Below are 22,515 nucleotides of genomic sequence, written 5' to 3' on the forward strand. Positions count from 1 at the left end.
TTTGGAAAGGTCGCTTCCTCACCAAAGATAACATGAAGAGTCCTACTCTTCTTCCCAAGACCATACAAATGTTTCCATGGATACCTTATATTGGGAGGATTTCAGTCACAACTAACAAAAATTAGTATCTAATTGCTTAAATAATGAAGGAAATTTAATGACTTATATAACTGAAAATTCTAGATATAAATCCTGATTTCATGTGAAGTTTGATCTGATGGCTCAACAGTATTACCCAGGAGCTGGTTTTTCTTCCATTTTTCTGCTCTGCCATCCTCTGGATCAACTTCAAACTATGTTTGGGTCCAAAATGATGACCATTGGCTCCCAGGACTGTATGCTTCCTCACTCGTAGTTAGATAGACCCAGAGCCCATCTTGATTGTTCCAGATTGGATCTACATGCCCACTCCCTGTCCAGTTGTTCAACTGCGGCGCTGGGAACAGAATCAGTTTGCCCAGAGCTACAGGGATCCCCAGATGGAAATCAGGAGGCTGCTGGGATAACCACAGTCTGCCATGATCATCTAAGCCCCATTGGCCTCTGAAGGAGGGGCCTGCCTTGCTGTGCATCCAAGCTCCTGTGCTGCACCTGGCCTTCCCTTAGTCCCTCCTTGACATCCATCCTGAGATTTTTCTAGAAATTGGTAAGGGTCGGGTAATCCTTATATTCATTCTAAACTGAATATTTCCAGCTGGGAAAAACGCACAGACCCCCGAGGGCGGTTTTACTATGTGGACCACAACACTCGGACCACCACCTGGCAGCGACCGACAGCTGAGTATGTGCGGAACTACGAACAGTGGCAGTCACAGAGGAATCAGCTCCAGGGGGCCATGCAGCACTTCAGCCAGAGATTCCTCTACCAGGTGAGAGGACAGGGGCCTGCCACAAGGGAGGGCAGCCTCCCTGCACTTGAGAAGGTACAACCTCCCGTTTTCTTTGTAGACCCAAGTGGTGAGCACAGAAGCAATGGCTGGAGATGTCAGTGCTCTGACCCTGGGGATTTTACTCATCACCGTGAGATTCCTCAAATTCCAGTGTTTCTAACTTAGAGACTCCATGTCCAGCCTCTGGTTTAAGAAACAAACACGTCTGCAGCTAAATTCACAGACTTTCTTTCAAGACTGACTTTCTTTTCTTTCCTCTTCATTTCAGTCCATTCTCCCTGACTTGAAACCTGAAAGTCAGTTTTGACTTTGTCCATTCCTCACCTTTCTGAATGGAAGCAGTCACCCAGTTCTTCTTTTTCTACTGCTGCAATGTTTTTTTTTTTTCTTTAGATCTTTCTATGTGATAGATTCTCAAGGATGGAGGACCTCTAAAACAAACGATAGCCCAGGGGCCAAACTGGCCCACCACTTTTTTTTTTTTTTTTGTAATTATAGATGGACAGCATGCCTTTATTTTATTTGTTTATTTTTATGTGGTGCTAGGGATCAAGCCCAGTGCCTCACACATGCTAGGTAAGTGCTCTGCCACTGAGCTACAGCCCCAGCCCCCCGACCACTTGGTTTTGATAATAAAGTTTTATTGGGACACAGTCACACCCAGTTTATATGCTGACTGGGGTTGCTTCCGTGCTATTGCAGTGGAGTTGAGTAGTCATCAGAGATGGAATAGCCCTCTAAGTCTTAAGACATTTATAGAATGGCCTTTACAAACTTTGTAGACCCTAAATTTAGATCAGTCTCCTAGCTGGGCATGGTGGTGCACACCTATAATGCCAGTGGCTCCTGAGACTGAGGCAGGAGGATCACAAGTTCAAAGCCAGCCTCAGCCAAAGCGAGGCACTAAGCAACTCAGTGAGACCCTGTCTCTAAATAAAATACAAAATAGGACTGGGAATGTGGCTCAGTGATCGAGCGCCCCCGAGTTCAATCTCCGGTATCCCCCCTTCAAAACAAACAAACAAACAAACAAACAAAAACAGTCTCCTGTGTGATGCTAAATCTTTCTTTGCTCCCTCCTGTCCGAGTTGTCAGAGTCGCCTCTGCTGGCATTCCCTTGTCTGTCCTGCCTGTTCCCACCAGAGCAGTCTTCAAAAGCCTTACTCTCATTGCATCACTGTGCTGGCTCAAACCCTCTGTGGTCATTACCCACAGAATAACATTTAAACCTTCTAGTCCAGAATTCATGGTGTGCTGGTCCCAATCATCTATTGGTCTCCTACACTATGCCCTGTAGAAGTCCCCAGCCCCACTTCCTGGAGCCTCCATCAGTGACTTGGAACTGGGAAGAGTCCTGCTACATAGGCTGTCTGCCAGGGACAGGTGGATTTCCAAACTGGAGCGCTGATTGTGTTTTCCAGGGCACCTAGAGCTCAAGGTCAGGTTCATGGAGGCACCAGCACAGGAGGGGTCAGTGTATTGCAGACTGATGGCATTTTGAGCTGGACCAGTACTTTTAATTACCACATATAACCTTGTTTCTATTTGGAATGAATTTTAATCCTATAATCCATTTCTAAGTTAAATTCTATCCTAGTTAGATGCTCAGAAAATCTTTAATTCTATTTAATTGAATAGCAATCTTTTTTTAAAAAACAACTTTAAATCACTTTTGCCTTCATTTGTGGCTCTTCCCCTGATCATCCAAAGCAGGAGCTCCATCATCAACCTTAAATCATGGGAACGTCTCCCTTGGTGACCTAGTCCCTTCTGTCTATGGGGCCTGATTGCTCATCAGAAAGTGAGGAAACTGAGAAGGACCACAATTTGATGAGCAGAAAGTGAGGTGTTTATCATATGAAGTTGCTTCCAGGGTCCTCCTACAGCTGCTGATGCCCTGGTGGTCTTGCCAAGTGCAGCACTGTTTTTGTCCTTATGCCATGCTGCCCACCCCACAGCATGCCTGGCATCCACTTCTGGCTTATTTCAAAATTGGATGCAATCTCATCACTCTCTGCATTTCAGAGATTTCCTCTTGAGCCTGTTCCCAAAAGCTTTGCCTGCCATTTTCTTGGGTGGTCCTGGCTGCAAAACTGGAAAGATCTAGAGCATCTTTCTTCTTTGATCTGTCTGTCCTTTGACAAGGATACATCTTGGGGTTTCACATGGTTTTCTCTCCCTGATTGTCCAACTTCTTTAATTAAGAAAAAAATTCCTTTAATGGATACCATACACCAAATAGGTTCCATAGGTTGACTGAAATGTTTGGTGTCCTAGAGGAAAGATTCACAGCTTCTGATGCTTGTAGCCCCTTGGTCTTTATGGAACATTCTTTCCTGTTGCCTGCCTCTCATTTTAGTGACATAATTTCAGGCTTACAGAGGTAGAAGTTTGACTTGGAGGGCTTCTAAGAAGTAAAAATTCAATGCAAATTTTTTTCTCTTAATCTAAAACGGTTTTCTCAGCTCAGCTGGGGACATAGGAGGGTTCTGCCTGGGGTTAGGGGTTATCTTTTCTCTGAGAAACAAGGTTTATATTGAAAAATATGGTGGGAATCTGTTTTTGGTCTGCTTTCAATGTCTCTCTGTTGCTTTTTCTCCCCCTCTGGAGTTGGTTTTCCCCTCTTGTTTGCTATGGTGCCATGTCCTGGTTACAAGCAAGAAGGGTTGCTTTCATACAGTTATTTTGGGGTTTGGCCTTGGCCCAGGGTTTGACTCGGAAGACTTAAGAGCTGATACTGTACTGGCGGTTTCCCCTCCTCCCCCTCTTGCTGGGCTTAAACTGAGACCTCGTTCTTTGCTGCACTGCAGAGAACATGAAATACAGTTCAAAATGGGAGTCAAGGGAATCCCAGATTGCAGTCTCCTGTCGTTCCTTCCTGCTGTCTGCCTCCATGCATACCTTTTTCATGTTCTCTAAGTTATTGTTCTCCATATTTCTGGCAGGTTTTCTTTCCCTGACTCCTAATGTGCCTGTACTTTTGTTTCACCCTTGCACTCTCCTTTGGTCCCATGTTTGAGTTCCTGCTGTGGTCCATTGAGGATGCTGGCACACATGACTGTGTGCTGTACCATTGTGCCAGGACCCGTCGTGCAGCCTACTGTTTCCAGGGCACCTCTATCTTTATTTCAACTTTGTCCATCTCCCACCTTGTGACTAAAAGAAGAAGCCAGGGTCTGCAGGACTCATACTGATGGTTCTGGGGCTCCTAACATGTGGAATCAAATTGCACTATTCAGAAACAGACAACTTGCTCCTTATTCTGCAGAGAGTCCCTCAGACGGAATTCTCCAGAACCCATGTTTTGTTCTGAGTTCACTGAGTGCATCCTGCAAAGAAACAACCCTGATGCCTTCCTTCCTCGTTGCAACCTTTACGCCCTTCCCAGAACCTTTCTTGCCCTCGGCTGTGTTTGCTAGACATTCTTTATTTCTGAATTTGTATCTTAAAATATTACTGGGACTTTGTGCCTAGTTCCCAAGAGACTCGAATTCACGTGAGCTGTTTGGCTCATGGCCTGCACCCCAGATCTGCCAACCTGGGAACATTCCCCGGGAAAATGGTTCAGCTATACTCCTTTTGAGTTCCAGTCATAAAGGATGCTGACCTATCCCTTGGAATTACCTGCACATCCCAGGATCTTTCTTCTGGTAGTAATCCTCCTTGCTCTATTTGTGCGTTTTCACGGCTCTGCACCATGTGACACTTTGGGATCCCTTATTTCAGGGAAGTATGCTTAGAAGAGAAGGAGCTGATGGTTGACTCATCGGAGGCATGGGGTTTTTGACTTTTCTGGCCATGATGGCTTCTTTATATTTTTGTTTCTCCTCAACTTCTAATTACTTCTTTCCTTCAGGTTTTCTTTTATTTCAAGTTGTATTAAGTACCTTAGGGAAGAAATATCCAATATAGTCAAGTGCTTTGCTAGTAAAGTCCTAGGAGTGAAATAGGAGCATGAGCCTCCATTGATTTTGATTTCATGTTATTTGTGCTCATCGATATCTGGTCTTTCTCTTCCCCATCTCTCTGCTCTTCTCTTCCCTTCAAGGTGGGGAGGGCAGCTAGCAGGGCTCTGATAACTGTGAGAATGGAAGGATACCAAGGAAACTCCGTGAAAATTCAATTGAATGGAAGAGAACCAACGTTGTGTGTTGGGATATTAAAAAGAAAGAAAAAAAGACAAGGATCCAGGAAAAGGCTGATAAGCACATGCCTGTAGTCCCACGTGCCCAGGAGGCTGAGGTGGGAGGATCACTGGGTCTCAACAGTTCAAGACTAGCCTGGGCACTGCAAGACCAAGTCTCAGGGAAAAAAAAAAAAAAGAAAAAAGCTAGGAGTGGTGGCCTGTGCCTCTCCTCTCAGTTACTTGGAAGGCTGAGGCAGGATGATTGCAAGTTTGAGGCCTGGGCATCTTAAGTGAGACCCTGTTTCAATATAAAAAGCGCTGGGGGTGGAGTTCAGAGGTGGAATGCTCCTGAGTTTGATCCCTAGTACTGTTAAATGGTTTTCTGCTGTTGTTTTTGTTTTTTAAAGGGCAGGGATAGAGAGGCTCAGGGGTAGAGCACTCACTTAGCATGTGTGAGGCCCTGGGCTCAATGCTCAGGGACAAAAAAGACAAAAAAAAAAAAAAAAAAAAAGACTGATAAATACTTTTTATTCCTGGTTCAGTGCTGTCAGCAAAGACCTTCTGGTCTGTTGATTTGTAGAGTTAAGCAAAAAATGACTGTAAGCCCACTAAAGCTCAGTTGGAACCAGGTGGTAGCTGATTTCTCCCCAGAGTTGAAGGAACTTGGATTTGATGAGATGCTGTGCCCCATCACTCCCAACCCCTCCAGCACCCAAACACACACCAAAATGACTGCTGTGAGTTGGGGGGATGCTTTTCAGTAGGTAGATAAATGTGAATTGTGATGGAGATAATTAAGCCCATCCTGGAGGCTGGTGGTAACTGCCCTAAATCCCCTAAATCAATCCCCTAAATCCAGGCCAGCTTTCCCGGCCCTTGTGCAGTATCATTCCATGTGGGAAGGAGACCCTGAGCTGAAAGGGGGCCCTGTCCCAAGAAGGACCTATGGTTTCAAGACTTAAACGTCTTTGTTGGAACTTACTTGGAAGAGGAGCTTGTGTTGCCACCTTGGAAAGAAAGTTTCTCTGTCCTTTCAGTTGGGGTGGAGGGAGGGCTGCAAAAAGGGGTTCTTTGGCAGTCGAGCTCTACCAATGTTTGCTCAAGCCAACACTGAGCTCCATTCATCCTCCTGCCCGTGTGTGGCTCCATCACCCCAGATGGGGCCAGCCCGGCAGCCTGAAGTCTGCATTTAGAACTTGATCCCCTAATATAACGATTAAATTTTAGTAAGTGAAATAAAAATGCTTCGGGGTAGGGGGAGAATAAGCAGAACAATACTTGTTTTATTTAACTATGAAAAGTTTTTGACAGCACCCCTCTTGCCCCGGAGGATCTGAGAACCTCCATCCTCTGCAGCCCTTCCTCAGAGACCTCCAGCAGAATTAGGCTGGGGGTGGGGGCTCTAATGTAAACAGCAACCCTGAAGTCCTGGAGCCGACTCCCCCTTCTCTCTCCTGTCACCCTGCCCCCGTCCCCCTCCCCAGACAGGCAGACAGAGAACACTAAGCAACTTCAGGTTCAGGCAGGGAAGAATAAAGGTGCTTTGTGAAGGGGAAGGAAAACATTCCTGGGGGAGGTGAGGGGCTTGGGGCATGAATGTACCCTCAGTCTGGGTGGATGCTGCACACCCAGGAGGTGGTGGGGGCTGGACCTGAGGTAGAGGGAGGAGGGTCCGCCCAGCCAGGAAGCTCTGGGCGTGGGCAGGGCTTGTGGGAATGATTTCATTGGAAAGGCCTGCGATATTTTTTCCCCTCCCATGTGTGGTTCTTGGAGAAAGTTGGAGGTGGTGGTGATTTCAGTCGCCTTGGCCGTCGCGGGCAGGAGCAGAGCAGAGGCCGTGGGCGAGCTAGCCAGCCGGTCTGCCCTGCCCGGAGCCCTCCTGCCATGCCCGGCTGGTTCCTGCCTCTGCCTCTGCCGCCCTGGCCCGCCTTCCTCTGCACACCTCTTCCTCCCCCTCGCTCACCCTTCCCCAAACTCATTTGGGCTCTCTGTGCAGAGTTCTTTTTTTTTTTTTAAACAAAGAGGAGCAGATGCCACCTGAGGCTCCCTGCATCCTCTGTGAAGTCTTGAAATGTGGAAGTGAGTCATTAGCATTTTTATTTTTATAGATTTATTTATTTTTAACTGGTGGCTTTTTTTTAACCTCTGTGTTCTGCTGTGTTTCTTGTGTTTAGTCTTCGAACCCTTCAGTTGACCATGATCCCCTGGGCCCGCTCCCGCCTGGCTGGGGTAAGTACTGAGTACTGAGTTCTTCTGTGCCCTCAGCCCTTGGTATGAGGGCCAGATGCTCTGTCCTCTTCTCCTGCGTGTCTTCTGTCCTTGCTCCCACCCCTCGGTGTCCCGTGTCACTTACCTCCAGCACACACTTTGGGGATGCCCAGCCTGAGCCATGACCAGTAATGGAGCTGGCAGCATGGAGGAGAAGCCAAGCTCCCATGTGCCTCTGTAGCATTCACCTGCCACAAGTAAAGGAGTGTGACCCTAAGAAAGACATCTCCAAGTAGCTATAGGACTGTTGAGTTTGGGTCCTGAGTTTCTAGGTATCTCTGCTCAGGACTCTATCCTGTCACTAAGATATTTTGACACTGATTTCCAGATGGCCATGTTTTGGGTCTGTAACTCTGGCTGGAGGGAGAGCCACCCTCATGACCCTTTCTTTGCCTCTGACATGTTGGAAAACTTCAGCCTAATTTTGACTAATAGCAGCCACTTTCTTATTTGTGACACAGCTCTGAAAGAGGCCGCGGGGAAGCAGATTGAGCACGGGCTAGTGGTTCTGAAAGTACAGTGTCGCTAGTTAATAACACCATGCTGGGTTTTCTTGTCATTGCTAGCTCCTCTTACCTCTTCCAAGTCCTGGGTGCAATTTGCCAAGAATGAGTTAAGGGACAGGTATCCATGCTTTAGGAGACATTACGGGCTTCAAGGCTATTCTAGGAAGGAGTGGCCATGCAAAAAGGGGTCATTAAGGATGGTGAGACTGGTGCATTCTGCAGCTGTCTGAACTGGGCAGGGTTTTGTTCAACCCTGCAAGAGCCCCTGAGCCTGAAGAGGGCAGTTTTCACAGGAATCAGAAGGTGTGATCTTTAATTTATTGGTGAGGCCAGCAGAAGACAATTGTTGCTGGTTGGTGGTGTTCACAGATGATGTTAAGCTGCATTGGGTACTCTTTCCCACAGAGGTGGGCAGGCGTGTTCTGGGAGGAGGACAATGATAGGATGGGCACCTGCCTAGAGAAGTTCTGTTTTGGGCTGTATCCTCTGGATGCAGACATAGCTGCTCTCTGGTAGTAATTTAAGAGGTGAATTAACTCCCCTGAACCCGCAGGTATCACTTAGCCAATTACCACCATGCTCCAAGAGGACCTTCTATCTTTCCAGTGGGAGATATCAGTTAGTGAGGCTTCCATATGTTTCTTGATCTCCAGTTTGGGAATCCCTGTGCTCACAGATGATCTGCCTGGCTCCCAGGACCAGTGGGTGGTCATTGTTATCTCAGGGATTTGCAGCTAGTGTGAGAGGGCAAAGACTCTTCAGTCCTTGCATAGACAGGGAAAGCGCATCAGCCTAAAGAAGGATCTATCATGCTGTTTGGCAGTAGGTGACCTGGAGCCAGGGTCCCGTATTTGTTTCTGGCTCCATAGAGGCAGGTGGTAGAGCCCAGACAGTGAGTTTATTTTTGTAGCAATTTTGCTAGGTGATGGTTACCAGTAAGCCCTCCTAGGTGCTAAGTGGGAAAATATTTGAGATGGGAATAGGGGAGTACTGGTTAGACACTGCTGTTTATAAACAATTGGAAAACACCATGTAAAGTGTGATGGTTCAAAATGAGAAAAAGAATATTGTGACCAGAGTCCAGGAAACCTTCCTTTGGGCTCCATATTGGCATCCCAGGCCTGTGGCAGGGGTTGCTGCCTCCCTAGGGAGGGGAAGAAAAGAGAGAGAGAGCAGCCAGGTCAAATAGAGCATCACTGACGGCCAGCCTGCTGGTGTTCCTGCTGCCCTCAGATCCTGGGTTCCTTTCTGCCACTCCAGGGAAGACCCATGGTGGTCCCCACACGCTCTTCTGGGAGTTGGGACACTGTGGGTTTAGATCCATGTCTGCACCTGGGCAGTTCTGCCCTTGGGCATGTGATAAATGCTCCGGAGGCCATTTGATCCTGGATCCAGGTGGAGCTGTGCTCATCAAAGGCCTCACCTCTCATTGCACATGTTGAGGCTGAATCAGTGGGCAGAGGCCCCTGCATAGAGGCAGTGCCAGCCATGATGAACCAGGCCTCAAGCCTGCTGGACAGATCCCTGGCCTGGTGGTCGGCCTTGGCTTTGGCCCCTTGCAGAGCAGCCATGGAGGAGCTAGTTCAAAGCAGTAGCTCCTGGACTGAGAGCGGCTTGTCCCTCAGGAACCTCCGGCAAGCCCACCTTCTGCACTGTCCCATACTGTCTGGTAGGGGAGCTCTGCAGCGTGCCAGCCGCCTCCTTTTCTTTCTACCGTATTTTCCCAGCTTTGCTAAGGTGTGATTGACAAATAACGTCTGTATGTATAGAAATCCAGTCGTGTACTAGATAGCAGTAAGGCAGAACGGAGATGGGTTGGGGGCCAAAACTGGGACTAGTGCAGCCTGGTCCTGGGGTGGGGGCTTCAGAAGAAGTTCTGCTTCTTTTCAGTTTTTGGGTTCCCTGTAGCTTCTGGAACTGATTATTGTCGTTTCTTCAATTTCACTCTGTCTTTGTAAAAGAGAGAGCCATCAGCATCATTTGTTTCTGGGACAGACTCAGCAAAGGAAGGCTCAGAAACTTCCCGAGGAAGGTGACCTCGTTGGAGTTTGGAGCTTTGCCTCTGTGTTTTCTCCCACCCGCTTGGCGCTGGTGGCTTACCCCACCCTCTGGGGCTGGGGGGAGGCTGGCAGGGTGTCCCTACTGCACACAGCTGGATGTAATTATGCCTCTGGTTCCGCCAGGCTGCCCCCCTCAGTGCCGCCACACCACCCCTTCCCTCCGACAAGCCAAACAATCGCAGAGGTTGGAACTGTATGTATCCCTCCCATCAACGACAGGGAGAGATTCTCTTTGTCCTTTTTCCCAGAGCCAAGTGTGAGTGAGCCAGGCTTTAGCCAGCTAAACTTCTCCAGCAGGTTGACTCCTGGGGCAGAGATTGAGACCCAGCACCCAGACAGGGGAGCCGAGGGAAGGTACTGACTTATGATGTTTGACTCTGATTGTGCTCGCTCTCCTTTCTTCTCCCATGGCAGAGAAGAGACAGGACAATGGACGGGTGTACTACGTGAACCATAACACGCGCACTACCCAGTGGGAGGACCCTCGGACCCAGGGGTGAGGACTGGGTCAGGCCATGCTTCTGTGCAGCTCTAGCATTGGCCAGGGGGTCTGGGACTGCATTCACCCTGCAATGCCGATGTTGAGGGACTTTAGCCATATACAAGTGCCCTGAGACCCTTGGGATATAGTGTCAGCCTAATGAGAGCTGGAAAGTGTTTCCTCAGATAGACCTTCCCAGTGGGTGGAGGGTGGCCACCAGCATAGCAGGTGCTGCAGTTCTCAGTACTGACTGAGTAGGGTGCTGAGAATTTGATTGAAAAGATATGAAGGAACCCCCAGCTCCCATAAGAAGCAGGGCTGGGCACTTGATGTCATAGGATTTCTGGTGTCCACTCAGACCAATGCCATCCGCCCAGGCTGGTATTTTTGCTTATGTCTTAGGTCTTCACAAGTTGGGTCGTGCCAGGTACCTACCTTTGAAGGCCCTGTCACGGCTGTACAGAGCCTGATTGAAACAGAGAAGCACTTGGAGGACCCCAGCCTCCTAAACAGAGGCCCAGAAGGTAGGGCTAGCCTTTGCACCCTCTTTTCCTATGCTTCCAGGATGATCCAGGAACCAGCTCTGCCCCCAGGATGGGAGATGAAGTACACCAGCGAGGGGGTGCGGTACTTTGTGGACCATAATACTCGTACCACCACCTTCAAGGATCCTCGCCCAGGATTTGAGTCTGGGTGAGAACTTTCACAGGCAATAGCAGCGTCCTTCAGCACAGGCCTCTGTCCTGTTCAGCTGGCTCGGGGAGGCCAGCTCTGGTTCCCATGACCACTGTGCTGCTCACTGCTCTCTAGTGGTCAGTGTTGTTCCCACCGCAAAGGGATGGGAGGAAGGGGCAGTCCTATTGAGGAAGGGGCAGTACAAACAGTACCAGTAATATTTCTCTGAAAGCAAGAGGTCTGGCATTGTTTCTAGATATTCTTTTTGACTCTTAGGCGCTCTTAACGGCTGACACTTCATTTCTCTTTTGCTTTACTGTACTCATCTTTAAATTCACAGAGCATCACCTTTCCCTAGGGCAGACAAAGACAGGTTGTTTATATTTTTGAAAAATCACAAAGATTCTCGAACACCTTTGCTCTTCCCAGGACCAAGCAAGGATCCCCTGGTGCCTACGACCGAAGTTTTCGGTGGAAATATCACCAGTTCCGCTTCCTCTGTCATGTGAGTTCTGGTTCTGGGGCCCCGTTGAGGTGGGCTGTTGCAGTCTCTCAGCCAAATTTCCCGGCCCAGCTCAGGCCTTGGAATGCCTCTGTCTTAAGAGAGCAAGCCCGTTCTCATCCTTGGGGAGATGCCTATTTATACAGACAGGAGACCACAGTGAGCAGATACCCCATGGGATTCTGATTTGAAGTTTTTCCTTTTCTTTTCAGTCAAATGCCCTACCCAGTCATGTGAAGATCAGTGTTTCCAGGCAGACACTCTTTGAGGATTCTTTCCAGCAGGTTAGAGAATAATCATGGTGTTGAGATTTGGGGCACGAGCTAGCCCTCCTTCTGCTACCTCCTCCTCTGTCGCACGACCTGCTGAGCCCACATTGTGGGGTTTCCAGGCCTGAGCCTTGGGAAGCCTGTCTGTTAGACAGTATGCCTCAGTGTCCCCTGTCTCCCCCCGACCCCCGCACCCCCTCCCCTACTTGCTGGCCAAACGCATTCTCTCTCCAGATCATGAACATGAAACCCTACGACCTGCGCCGCCGCCTCTACATCATAATGCGTGGTGAGGAGGGCCTGGACTATGGAGGCATCGCCAGGTGAGCTCGGGCGCCCTGGAAGAGCGCTGCCTCCCTCTTCCCTGTGGCCAGAAGGCCACCTGCACCTTACATTCATTCCCAAAGCTCTTCTGCGTCTTCAGCGGGGACCCTGGATGATGTCCTAAATGTCACTCTGGCCAGTCCCAGTGGGTGCTGGAGCAGGGTCAGGCATTAGCCCCTTAGTTACTGGGTCCCAAGAGGCTGGGGCTCCTGGGGACGGGCTCAGGACATGGCTCTTTCACCAGCCCCCGTGTCATTGTTTCTATTAACCAGTCCAGCTGTGTCCATGGACAGAGGCTGAGCAGCTGTGTGGATGTCCCTTAAATTTGGCCCTAGACTTCCCTTCCTCTCAAGGCATCCAGGGCAGGAAAGTCAAGTGTCTGAGAGCGCATGGCACGGGAGAGCTGTCGTGATCAGAGGTCTTGATCTGTACTCAGCTGCACGTCAAATGTCCGGGGTCAACAACGTTACAGTGGCTAATGTAACCCTAGAAAGAAGCCAGAGCACTGTCTTACCCTCACCCCAGTCCACCTGCAAAGGTCCACAGGCTCTCTGGGAAAGTGCTGCCTTGGACAACAGGGCCCAAGGCTCGACAGAGGAGCATCTTGGCCACGGACCGCCGGGCTCGCTGACCCTCACGGTGTGGGCTGTCTTCTCACTTGGTGTTGGGTTGACTCGCTTCTGGGGCTCTGTTTGCTGGTGGTGTTGCCTTCTGCGCTGGCCCTGTGGATGGACTGTTCTTTTCCCGTGGTGACCTCCGTCCCAAGCTCTGCTAGGTGGCTTCTGGTGTGGCTCCCGCCCTGTGTTTCTTTCTCTCTGTGTCCTGCCAGTGGTTTTACCCTATGGTAGGTTACGTCATGCTGTTCTACCACAGGGTAGAACCACGGACAGGATACCGGGGCACCCTCTGCATCGGACTCCTCGTCGACCCAGCCACACACAGCCCAGCAGCCAGGGACCAGCCCCTGGGGTGTCCCCCAGCCGGCTTAGTTCAAGCCCAAAAGGACTCTGAATTTTAACTTGAGGCTTGTACATAGGGTGCAAATAAATGCTGAGGCACGGTGTTGCTTCAAATGCATGTAGAAGTGTGGGAAAGGGTGTGGTGATGGGGTCGGGGTGAGGGGGCGGTGAAGTGTAAGAGCAAATGGGAATGAGGTCTGTGACCTGGAGGTAGCATGAATCACAGAGTTGTCGTGGTTCAGGACTCGGGGACATATAACCACTGTTCACCTATGCTGCCTACTCAGGTAGGGTGGTGGTTGCTGTCATACAGCATTTTTGCAGAAAAATTGTAATAAATGTGCATGTCTATGATACTTTAACATAGAGCCCTGGGCTGGGTATGTGGCTCAAGCGGTAGCACACTCGCCTGGCATGCGTGCGGCCCGGGTTCGATCCTCAGCACCACGTACCAACAAAGATGTTGTGTCCACCGAAAACTAAGAAATAAATATTAAAAAAAAAACAAACAAACATAGAGCCCTTGTGCAGTGCACAGCCAACACAATTGTGCATGGTGTGTCGGGGTGCAGGGAGCCATTTTGCCATTGGAAGGTCTGGTTGTTGTTGAATAAAGTCCTGGAATGTACCACCTAGAGCTGACAGGAATGCACACAGGTTTTCCTGAGCATCATCTGAAAGTGCTGTTGCCCTGGTTCATACTTGGTCTGAACCAAGCTGGCTCATGGCCCAGCTGATAATGTTGCATAGTCTGGGCACTGACTGCGGTGGACTCCACTTCTCAGGACACCGTCTCCAGACTGCCTGAGACACATGGCAGAGTCACAACTGCTGTGCGAGTGCATGGAGGGCTCCATTGTTCCTGTTTTCTCTCTTCCCTCACAGAGAGTGGTTTTTCCTTCTGTCCCACGAGGTGCTCAACCCCATGTACTGCTTATTTGAATATGCGGGCAAGAACAACTACTGCCTGCAGATCAACCCCGCCTCCTCCATCAACCCCGACCACCTCACCTACTTCCGCTTCATTGGCAGATTCATCGCCATGGTAAGGAAGCCCCAGGAGTGCCTTCCTCCTCCGCCTCCCCGTCCCGGTGGAGCATGCCGAGGGCGCCAGGGAAGTTCACTCTTCACTGAGGCTCCAGGAAGGCAGCCTCTGAGGAGGCCAGCCCCTAGCCACCTGAGGCAGTCCAGGCCCAAGGAGCAGTCCCATGGTTAGGCGCCCCCACTGTGGGCCTCACCCCTCTTCCTCATAATCTCCTGACCTGAAAATAGAAAGAGCTAGAGAGAGTTCTGGAGAAATCGGAACTGTCAGTGGCACCAGGAGTGGGGTGCCAGGGAGTCAGTGAAGGATTTCTTGTGTTGATTTGTGAAGGTCCCTGGGCCATGGGCTTAAGTGAGTCCCCATGGTGGAGGCAGGACAGTGGCTGAGTGGAGTGAATCCGTAACTACCTCCTACTGCCTGTCTCTGGGAGGGGCCACCGTCTGTCCTGAGCAGTGGCTGGGAGTGTTTGGGAGTGTCCCACTGAGACAGTGAGGGATTCTGGAAGGGGATTTGGAATTAGCGTGGGCTTAGAACAGAGCCGCTGTAGACAGGTCATGCCAGGTTAGGTGGCACCCATCGTGGGGCGGGACTCATGGTCTGTGTGTATCTATCTAGAAACAGGGGCTCGGTGTGACTGTGGAGAGAGGGTCATGCCAGTTCCCCATAGTGAGCATCTTGGCAGAGCCAGCTCTGCTGCCTGCTGGGTGGCTTGAGATGCTTCAGAGCCGACTTTCCTTCCCTATTCCCCTGACTGCCTGAGGTCTTGCCCTGCTCCCCTCTCTGGAGGACCCAAGGGCCCTCAGGGTTTGTGACTAAATATGGTGCTTCCCCTCCTCTGCAAGTTCTTGGCCAAGGTGCTAGGCTCCGGGAATGGGCACATTCTTCCCAGGTCTAGAGACCTGCTTGGCCCAAAGCTGACGGGACAGACCAGCGAAACCCTAGACTATTACTCACTGCTGGCCGCCAGCTGTCTCCATCCGTGCGTCTGCATTATTTTTGGCCACCTCTGCCACCAGTTCTGAGCACCAGTGAGTCAGGGCTGCCACCTGGAGCTGTTTTGAACAAGTCTTCCCTGAGACCATGGGGCAGGCCACTGCTGGCCCGGGAACAGCCTGGCTGGCATGCCATGCAGGCAGTGAGCTGGCTCCACTTGTCCCTGTGGCCTGTAGGGTGGGACGAGAATCCATCCCAAGGTCCAAATCAGGACAGAGTAGTCCTTATTTCCCGGGCCCTCCCTTTGCCTATGAGGCACCTGGCTGCTCAGGTTCTATGAGGGAGGGGAGGCAGCAGTGGCCTTCGATATGGAGTATCTACCAGCTTGCCCTGGGCACTGTCCCAAGAAGGCCAAACCTCTTTGCCATGTGTCTTCCTTCCTCAGGCCCTGTACCATGGAAAGTTCATCGACACAGGCTTCACTCTCCCTTTCTACAAGCGGATGCTCAACAAGAGACCAACCCTGAAAGATCTGGAGTCTATTGACCCTGAATTCTACAACTCCATTGTCTGGATCAAGTAAGCCCCTTGTTTGCCCAGGGCTGAGGGAGGCAGGGCTCTGTCTGGGCAGTGGGTACCCGCAACCGTGAGCTCCTCTGGCAGAAGCCCATGAGCACTTGCCCAGCCTCTCCAAGTGCCTGTGGAGATAGAAGCTTCTAGGTCCCCTGTAGGATGGTTCTAGAGTTCTCTCCTTGCATCAGGAGAGGTCCTGTGCCACAGTTCAGGATTCTAGGCCATCTTGGTGCCCTATGGGCACTAAAAGTGAGAGGTGGGGCTAGACACAGGAAGACCCTGCTAAGATGGACATCTTCCTCCTTGGCCTACTGTGCTCCAGAGAGAACAACCTAGAAGAGTGTGGTCTGGAGCTGTTCTTCATCCAGGACATGGAGATCCTGGGCAAGGTGACAACCCACGAACTGAAGGAAGGTGGCGAGAGCATCCGAGTCACAGAGGAGAATAAGGAAGAGTACATCATGTAAGCCTCAGCCTCAGGGAGGGATGGGGAGGGGTTTGAACTTTGAACCCAGCAGGTTCTCTCATCTCCTGGATGCCCTCTTCAACCAGGCCTCCACTGGTTGAAGTGGAGCCCTCCTGGGCTCTTGGACACCCCAGGTTGCAGGAACCTCCCAGTCACATCTGCCTTGGTGTGGCTGGTCAGGTGATGATGCCACAAGGGTTGCTGGAGCCCCAGACACTTGGTTACCTGCTGCTGGTTGCTCTACTAGACATGCGGGGGACTTCCTGACTGCAGGGAATTTCTTGGACGATGCTTAGCTCAGACATTGCCATCTCTCCCCTGATCAGGAAGATGGCTGTGTCCTGTGTTCTTAAATCCATGGTCTCAGTGCTCGTGTGCAAACCTCCTGTGTACGACCCTCTATCCTCTTGGTCTAGTCCTTTAATCTCCCCATTTCCACACACTTGAGGTTCAGCGAGTGGCAGTGGGAGGAGGGACCCTCAGGGTCACCTTGAGGTTTGTGAGGCTGCACCCAGGTCTTCAGTACACTGGTTCTGGTGTTTGACTCTCAGAGCCTTTGTTGATGCTGTGTCATATGGTCACATGGGCAGGCTGGGAGCACATGGGGTCCTGGGCTCCACCAGTGACTGGTCTTTGGCTTTAGGCTGCTGACTGACTGGCGTTTCACGCGGGGCGTGGAAGAGCAGACCAAAGCCTTCCTGGATGGCTTCAATGAGGTGGCCCCCCTGGAGTGGTTGCGCTACTTTGATGAGAAAGAGCTGGAGGTGAGTGTTGAAGGTCGTTAGGACCCGCAGCTCCTGCTCCTTGAGGTGCTCCCTGTGCACCCACAGAAACTCACCAGCACTCTTCAGCAGGACAGAGGCAGCAGGGAAGATGGGTTTTATTGGGGTTCTCTGCCCCCGCCCCCGACACTGGGGCTGGTGTTACCCATGGCATTGAAAGAACCTGCAAAAGTAGCTGGTTGAATAGGCTGGGGACTCTCACCTGCGAGTGAGGAGTGACATGGTGTATGGGCCCCAGGCCTTGCCGGTGGGTAGCGGCTGGCACTGGGGCCACTGACGTCTTCCTGGCTGCAGCTGATGCTGTGCGGCATGCAGGAGATAGACCTAAGCGACTGGCAGAAGAACACCGTCTACCGGCACTACACCAAGAACAGCAAGCAGATCCAGTGGTTCTGGCAGGTGGGTCCTGGCTCCTATCCCCAGGGGGCCGGGGACAAGGGTTGTGACAGGGAGGGATGTTTTAGCAGTCACCCAGAGGAAACAGGACCTGATTAGACCTCAGGCTTAAGGACCCTTTATCTTGGGCACTCTGCTCACCTCCCCAACTTGCAAGGGGATGGTACACTGCCTCTAGCCGAATGGAGGCTATCGTGGCTGGACTGGGGCCAGGGCATGTGACAAGAGGTTGGCTGTGGTCAGCCTTGTGCTTTGGGGGAGAGTGGGGGTACCTTCATGCAGAAAGTACAGCTGCCATTGGTCATGTGGCAGATGAGATGGGAAGATAGGTGCTAGGCTCCAGAGAAATGGGATGAGCTTGTCATGCTGTATTTAATGACTTCCGATCTTTATATGTGTGGGTTCCATTGTTGTTATGAAGTATAGCATACCTAAAAAAAGAAATGTAACATATCTTTAGTATATGTGTCTGTATGCACGTGCCCACGTGTGTGTAAATTTTTTGTGGAGGTGAAATTCACATAACATTCAGTTCATTTTAAATACCTATGTATATTTTTTGGTACTAGGGATCCAATCCAGGAGTTCTTTACCAATTTGCTACATTCCAGCCCTTTTTAAAATTGTTTTTCTTTCTTTTTTGTTTTTTAAATTTTGAAATAGAGTCTAGCCAAGATGCTAAATCTAGCTGAATGGCTGAGGCTGGCCTCGAATTTAGAATCTTCTTTTCTCAGCCTCCCCAAGTCACTGAGATTACAGGCATGTGCCACCATGCTTGGCTCATTTTAAATATTTTAAGACAAACAATTCAGTGATTTCTAGAACCTTCACAGTGTTGTGCAACTATCACCACTGTCTAGTTCCAGAATACGTTATTTCCCCAAAAAGAAACCTTATACCCATTAAGCAGTCACTCCCATCTTTAGTCTGTTTTTTAAAGTGGAACTTGGATAGGAAGAGGATGCCTGGCCAAGGTGTCTCATGGACACAACCTCTTAGAGAAGCAACTTTGAGGTTTCCCAGGTTGGTGGCTGTCACCCTGCCCAAGGTGGCTTTGTGTCCTCATCCCCATAGAGGGCCCTGGCTGGGTAAAGCATTGCATGTTAAGGGAATCACAGACCCAGCGGGTCTCTTGACTGTGCCTTGGCTTGTGAAATTACAGGTGGTGAAGGAGATGGACAATGAAAAAAGAATCCGGCTATTACAGTTTGTTACTGGAACCTGCCGCCTGCCTGTTGGGGGATTTGTTGAACTCATCGGTATGTTTTCCATTGCCCTCTTGGTGCTCTGGCTGGAGACAATAGTCACTGGAAGCAAGTCATTGGGAGAGGGAAGAGCTGTGGCCCCCTTGAGCTGGACTGAGCATCTGTGGGTGGAGCTGGAGGGCTCTGCTTTGGGAAGGCTACTTCTGTTGATGCACGGTTGTCTTGTCTTGGATAACAGGGAGCAACGGACCACAGAAGTTCTGCATCGACAAGGTTGGCAAGGAAACCTGGCTGCCCAGAAGCCACACCTGGTGAGCATGCTGGTTGGGTGGAAGTGATGGATCCTCACAGACCAGATGAGCTCCTTCCAGCCCCAGATGTGTGGCAGCTCCAGAGCCTCGACTCTGACATTGGCATGGCCATAGGGATTTGGGTTGGAGAGGTGGGCCGTGACATAAAATGCCAAGTTCTACACACTGAAACACTTTTGTTCCAGTAGGCAAGAGCTACTTCCCCAAGTGCCCACTTCTAGTGTTGTTCCCACTGTCCCATTCCCTCTGCTAACTCCCCGAAGGTCTAGGAACCTAGATAGCACTGGGGCCTGGCATGGTGGGCCTTCTACCACCCTGCCCTGGGTCTGGCTAACTGGTTCTGCTGGCGCTCATCCAGGCCTGGGTAGAGCTGTTGGAGTCCTGGCTACATGATGCTACATGCTGCTCTCCCTCCCAACAGCTTCAACCGCCTGGACCTCCCGCCCTACAAGAGCTATGAACAACTAAAAGAGAAGCTGCTGTATGCCATTGAGGAGACTGAGGGCTTCGGACAGGAGTAACAGGCCACCTCCATGCCCCAGCACACATGTAGTCCTGAGTCCTCCCTGCCTGGAGGCCACAGGCCATGCAGTCCTTGGGAGGCCCCTGTAGATGATGATCCTGCGTGGAACCACACTGTCGTCATGCTGGTGGCAGAAGAGCCCGACCCTAGGAGGCCCTGCAGCCCCCTCCCTCCTACCTGCTGGTGGTAGTCTGGAATAAAGCCCCTCATCACCTTTGACCCCATCACCCATTGCAAAGTCTGAGGACTGACCTCTGCAAAACTCCCTCCCGCTCCCCTAGGACCATCCTGGGTGTCTGAGTGTGGAGGGAATGCACCCTGCCCTGATGGGCTGCAGCAGAAGCCCAGGCCTCACGGGCTGGTTAGGCGAGGAGTTTGGCTACTCGGGTGGCTGTTCTGCACTGAGGAAGCCAAGGGTCTTTGTCAGCAAAAGAGGTTCTGTCTTAAATAGAACTTTCCAGGGATCTGTATGAAACGTGGTTCTGAGGGAAAGCCTGTGTCAAGGCCATCTTCACCTCACTTCCCTTCCTGGCAGGTTCCAGCCACAGAGAAGCCGCAGGGACTGGTGCCGACAGCTCAGGTTGTCTCTGCCTGGCAAACCAAGGATTGGACAAGCTGCCCGCCTGGGTCTCGGGGGGAGGGGGAGGCAGCAAAGCCCCTCAGACTGTTTTGTCCTTTACATAAACTTGAAGCGTTTGTGTGTAGGGTTGCTTTTTGTTTTGTTTTTGATATGCTGCTGTCACTTTCTCTCAAGGAGCTGGTGCCCCAGGTGTCCTGGGGCCTTGAGGGCCCTGTCCCCCTTGGTCCAAGAGTTTCCAGAAGAGCTGCTCCTCTCAGGAGCCTGCTTAGCAGTTCCATGAACTCAGGTGGGCTTGACTCCGTGGCTCCGTGGCACAGCGTCCAAGTCCCTGAACTTGAAGGAAAGGGTTGGTGTCCTGAGTTTCACCCCCAATGTCACACCTTTGTTAGAAACAAGATCCCTTTGCTGGATACAGTCACCCAGCTGGCCCCCAGGGAGGAGTAAATGGGTCTGAACTGTCCCTCCCTGACAGCCCCTGGAGCTCCAGGTGGCCTGTTAGTCCCCTGCTTAGAATGAAGCACATCCTGGCCAGCTGAGTGTGTTCATTCTGCATAGATGTGAGGCTTTATCTGCAGGTGGGAAATGATGCCATTGAAACCCACAGCAGGAGCTCCCAACGCTGGCAGGCCAGACGCCTCTGCTTTGGGGATTCTGCTTTTGAAATCTGCAGGTGCTTAGGCTCCTCGGGATGCTGCAGGAGGGATGGTGGTGTACTCCCTAGTCCAGGCCCCCAGGGTTCTAGGATGATCCCCCAGCCTACAGACCTGCTTTCTGAGACTCCAGGCAGGCTCTCAGACTGGTCGTGGGAGCCTTCTGAGGACATCCTCTCCTTCCCACATCTCATTCTTCCCCAGCCCGTGGAGGTGCAGCCTGTGTCCACCATGTTGCACGTGCTGATTTGAATGGCTCAGCTCGCTGCAGCTCGGCCCTTTTCCTCCCTTCTAGTCACTTGCAGTACTTCCCAGCGCATGTCACCACGAAGGCTGCTCCGTTGGGTGGGTAGGGATGCAAGCTGCCAGGGAGGTTTGGGAGCATCAGGCTCACGGCTGTTCGTGTGAGTTTGTGTGTGTGGGCGTGCAAACGTGTATATAACTGAAGTGTCTGTGCAGACTGCCCCACGGTAGCACAGGGTTGGTCACTGGGTTGTTTTGTAATGCCCACCCTTGCCTTGGTATAGCCAGTTTCTTGTGCAATAAACAATCAGCAGCTGTGGGTGGTGTCGGTGTGGCTGTCTACAGAATCACTGTCCTCCAGCCAGAGGCCGCTGGGCCCCCAAGGCCTGCCAGGATAGAATGGAAATTCCCCGGCCTTGCTGGTTCTGAGAAGCGTGCATGCTGTTAACAGGGACAGCCTGCTTCTGAGGTGGCCAGCTGGGATCACTGGCCTCAGCCCTCGGTCACTGCCTCACTACACCCCTTTGGCAGCCTCAGCCCTCCAGCAGGATGGGGCTGCTTCAGGAAGTTGCTGAGGGAGCAGAGTTCCATTCATGAAATGCTGAGGATGCGCAGGTCCTGGGACGAGTGAGGGACTTCTCATATTGAACTCATCGTCACACACGGGCTTGCTACCCACTTGTTTTTGACACTTGAGGGTTTAAAGGTGGAACAGATCACCACACTGAAGGGTCTTGATACATTTGACATAGAAATGACTTTGTTGTAGACCAGTTGTCCTCATTGTGCCACTTCTCAGGGATGCAGAAATGTCCAGAGCGGGCCCCCTCCCTGGAATTCATTGGCTGAATTCACTCCCCCCAGCTCCAAAGCCCTTTTTTCTTTTCTGCCTTTTTGGTGCTGGGGATGGAACCTGGCATCTCATGCATGCTCAGCCCGTGCTCTATCACTGAGCTAGGTGGCCTGCACTTGCAAAACCATTTTTTCACTTGACAGGGCAACACTGTAATTTGACAAAATTATTGAAGAAAGTCCACGTGTTGTGCAGACATCTCATAGTAAGTTAAATAAGAAATCCTCCTGTGGAAATTGTTCTCCCAGGTCTTATCCCAAGGGTAACCGCTATTTAAAGTTGGCTGTGGTCCCTCCAGACTCTTTTGTGTTCATAGATGTGCACATATAATTTTTAAATATACTCATCGTATCATACATGTTGAGAAACTCTTTTCATTAAAAAGAGATATTAGGGATGCCTTTCTATGTTGGCCAGTGTAGGTCTACTTAATCTTTCACTGTGTGATGTTCATATCCTACTCCCTATTGCCGTCCCGAGGTGTGGTGAAGCTGTGTGCAGCAGCTTGCTGCTATCTGCACAGCTTTTGTATAGACCCTTGGGCAGGTGACAAAGATAGGAAGGCTCTTCAGTAAAGGGCCCCCCTCCCACTTTTGCCACTCTGATCCCCTCCTGGAGGTAAATGTTGCAGGCTTTTTTTTTGTTGTTGTTGTACTGGAGATTGAACTCGGGGCCTCTCAACCACTGAGCCACATCCCCAGCCCTATTTTGTATTTCATTTAGAGACACGGTCTCACTGAGTTACTTAGTGCCTCGCTTTTTGCTGAGGCTGGCTTTGAACTCTGATCCACCTTCCTCATGTTGCAGGCATCTTTTGGATCCCTCTAGATAGATTAAAAGTCCCAACAGGTTCTACTAAATTGCCCTTCGGAAGCATTCTTGCTAGCCGGTTGTGGTG

General features: G+C 50.9%; 1 protein-coding gene across 4 annotated transcripts in view; it reads left to right on the plus strand.

The window, feature by feature from the left end:
• Wwp2 (WW domain containing E3 ubiquitin protein ligase 2) overlaps positions 1–21,018 on the plus strand; it is a 131,466-nt gene extending 110,448 nt beyond the window's left edge. For 2 of the 4 annotated variants that reach the window (XM_026404513.2, XM_026404514.2), the window contains 15 exons: positions 695–869; positions 7,191–7,245; positions 10,265–10,346; positions 10,896–11,024; positions 11,436–11,511; positions 11,721–11,792; positions 12,012–12,100; positions 13,946–14,105; positions 15,481–15,614; positions 15,931–16,071; positions 16,718–16,838; positions 17,151–17,255; positions 18,415–18,511; positions 18,696–18,768; positions 19,190–21,018. In XM_026404513.2, coding sequence (XP_026260298.1) covers positions 695–869; positions 7,191–7,245; positions 10,265–10,346; positions 10,896–11,024; positions 11,436–11,511; positions 11,721–11,792; positions 12,012–12,100; positions 13,946–14,105; positions 15,481–15,614; positions 15,931–16,071; positions 16,718–16,838; positions 17,151–17,255; positions 18,415–18,511; positions 18,696–18,768; positions 19,190–19,289 — 1,609 coding nt within the window. In that variant the 3' untranslated portion in view covers positions 19,290–21,018. Of the gene's footprint in view, positions 1–694; positions 870–4,479; positions 4,544–7,054; positions 7,096–7,190; positions 7,246–10,264; positions 10,347–10,895; positions 11,025–11,435; positions 11,512–11,720; positions 11,793–12,011; positions 12,101–13,945; positions 14,106–15,480; positions 15,615–15,930; positions 16,072–16,717; positions 16,839–17,150; positions 17,256–18,414; positions 18,512–18,695; positions 18,769–19,189 lie in introns of those variants that run through there. The other 2 variants (XM_077792843.1, XM_077792844.1) reach the window with 2 other exon arrangements.
• Positions 21,019–22,515: the final 1,497 nt, after the last annotated feature.

The sequence above is a fragment of the Urocitellus parryii genome, chromosome 15 (assembly GCF_045843805.1).
Source record: "Urocitellus parryii isolate mUroPar1 chromosome 15, mUroPar1.hap1, whole genome shotgun sequence".
In the NCBI taxonomy this organism is placed as follows: Eukaryota; Metazoa; Chordata; class Mammalia; order Rodentia; family Sciuridae; genus Urocitellus; species Urocitellus parryii.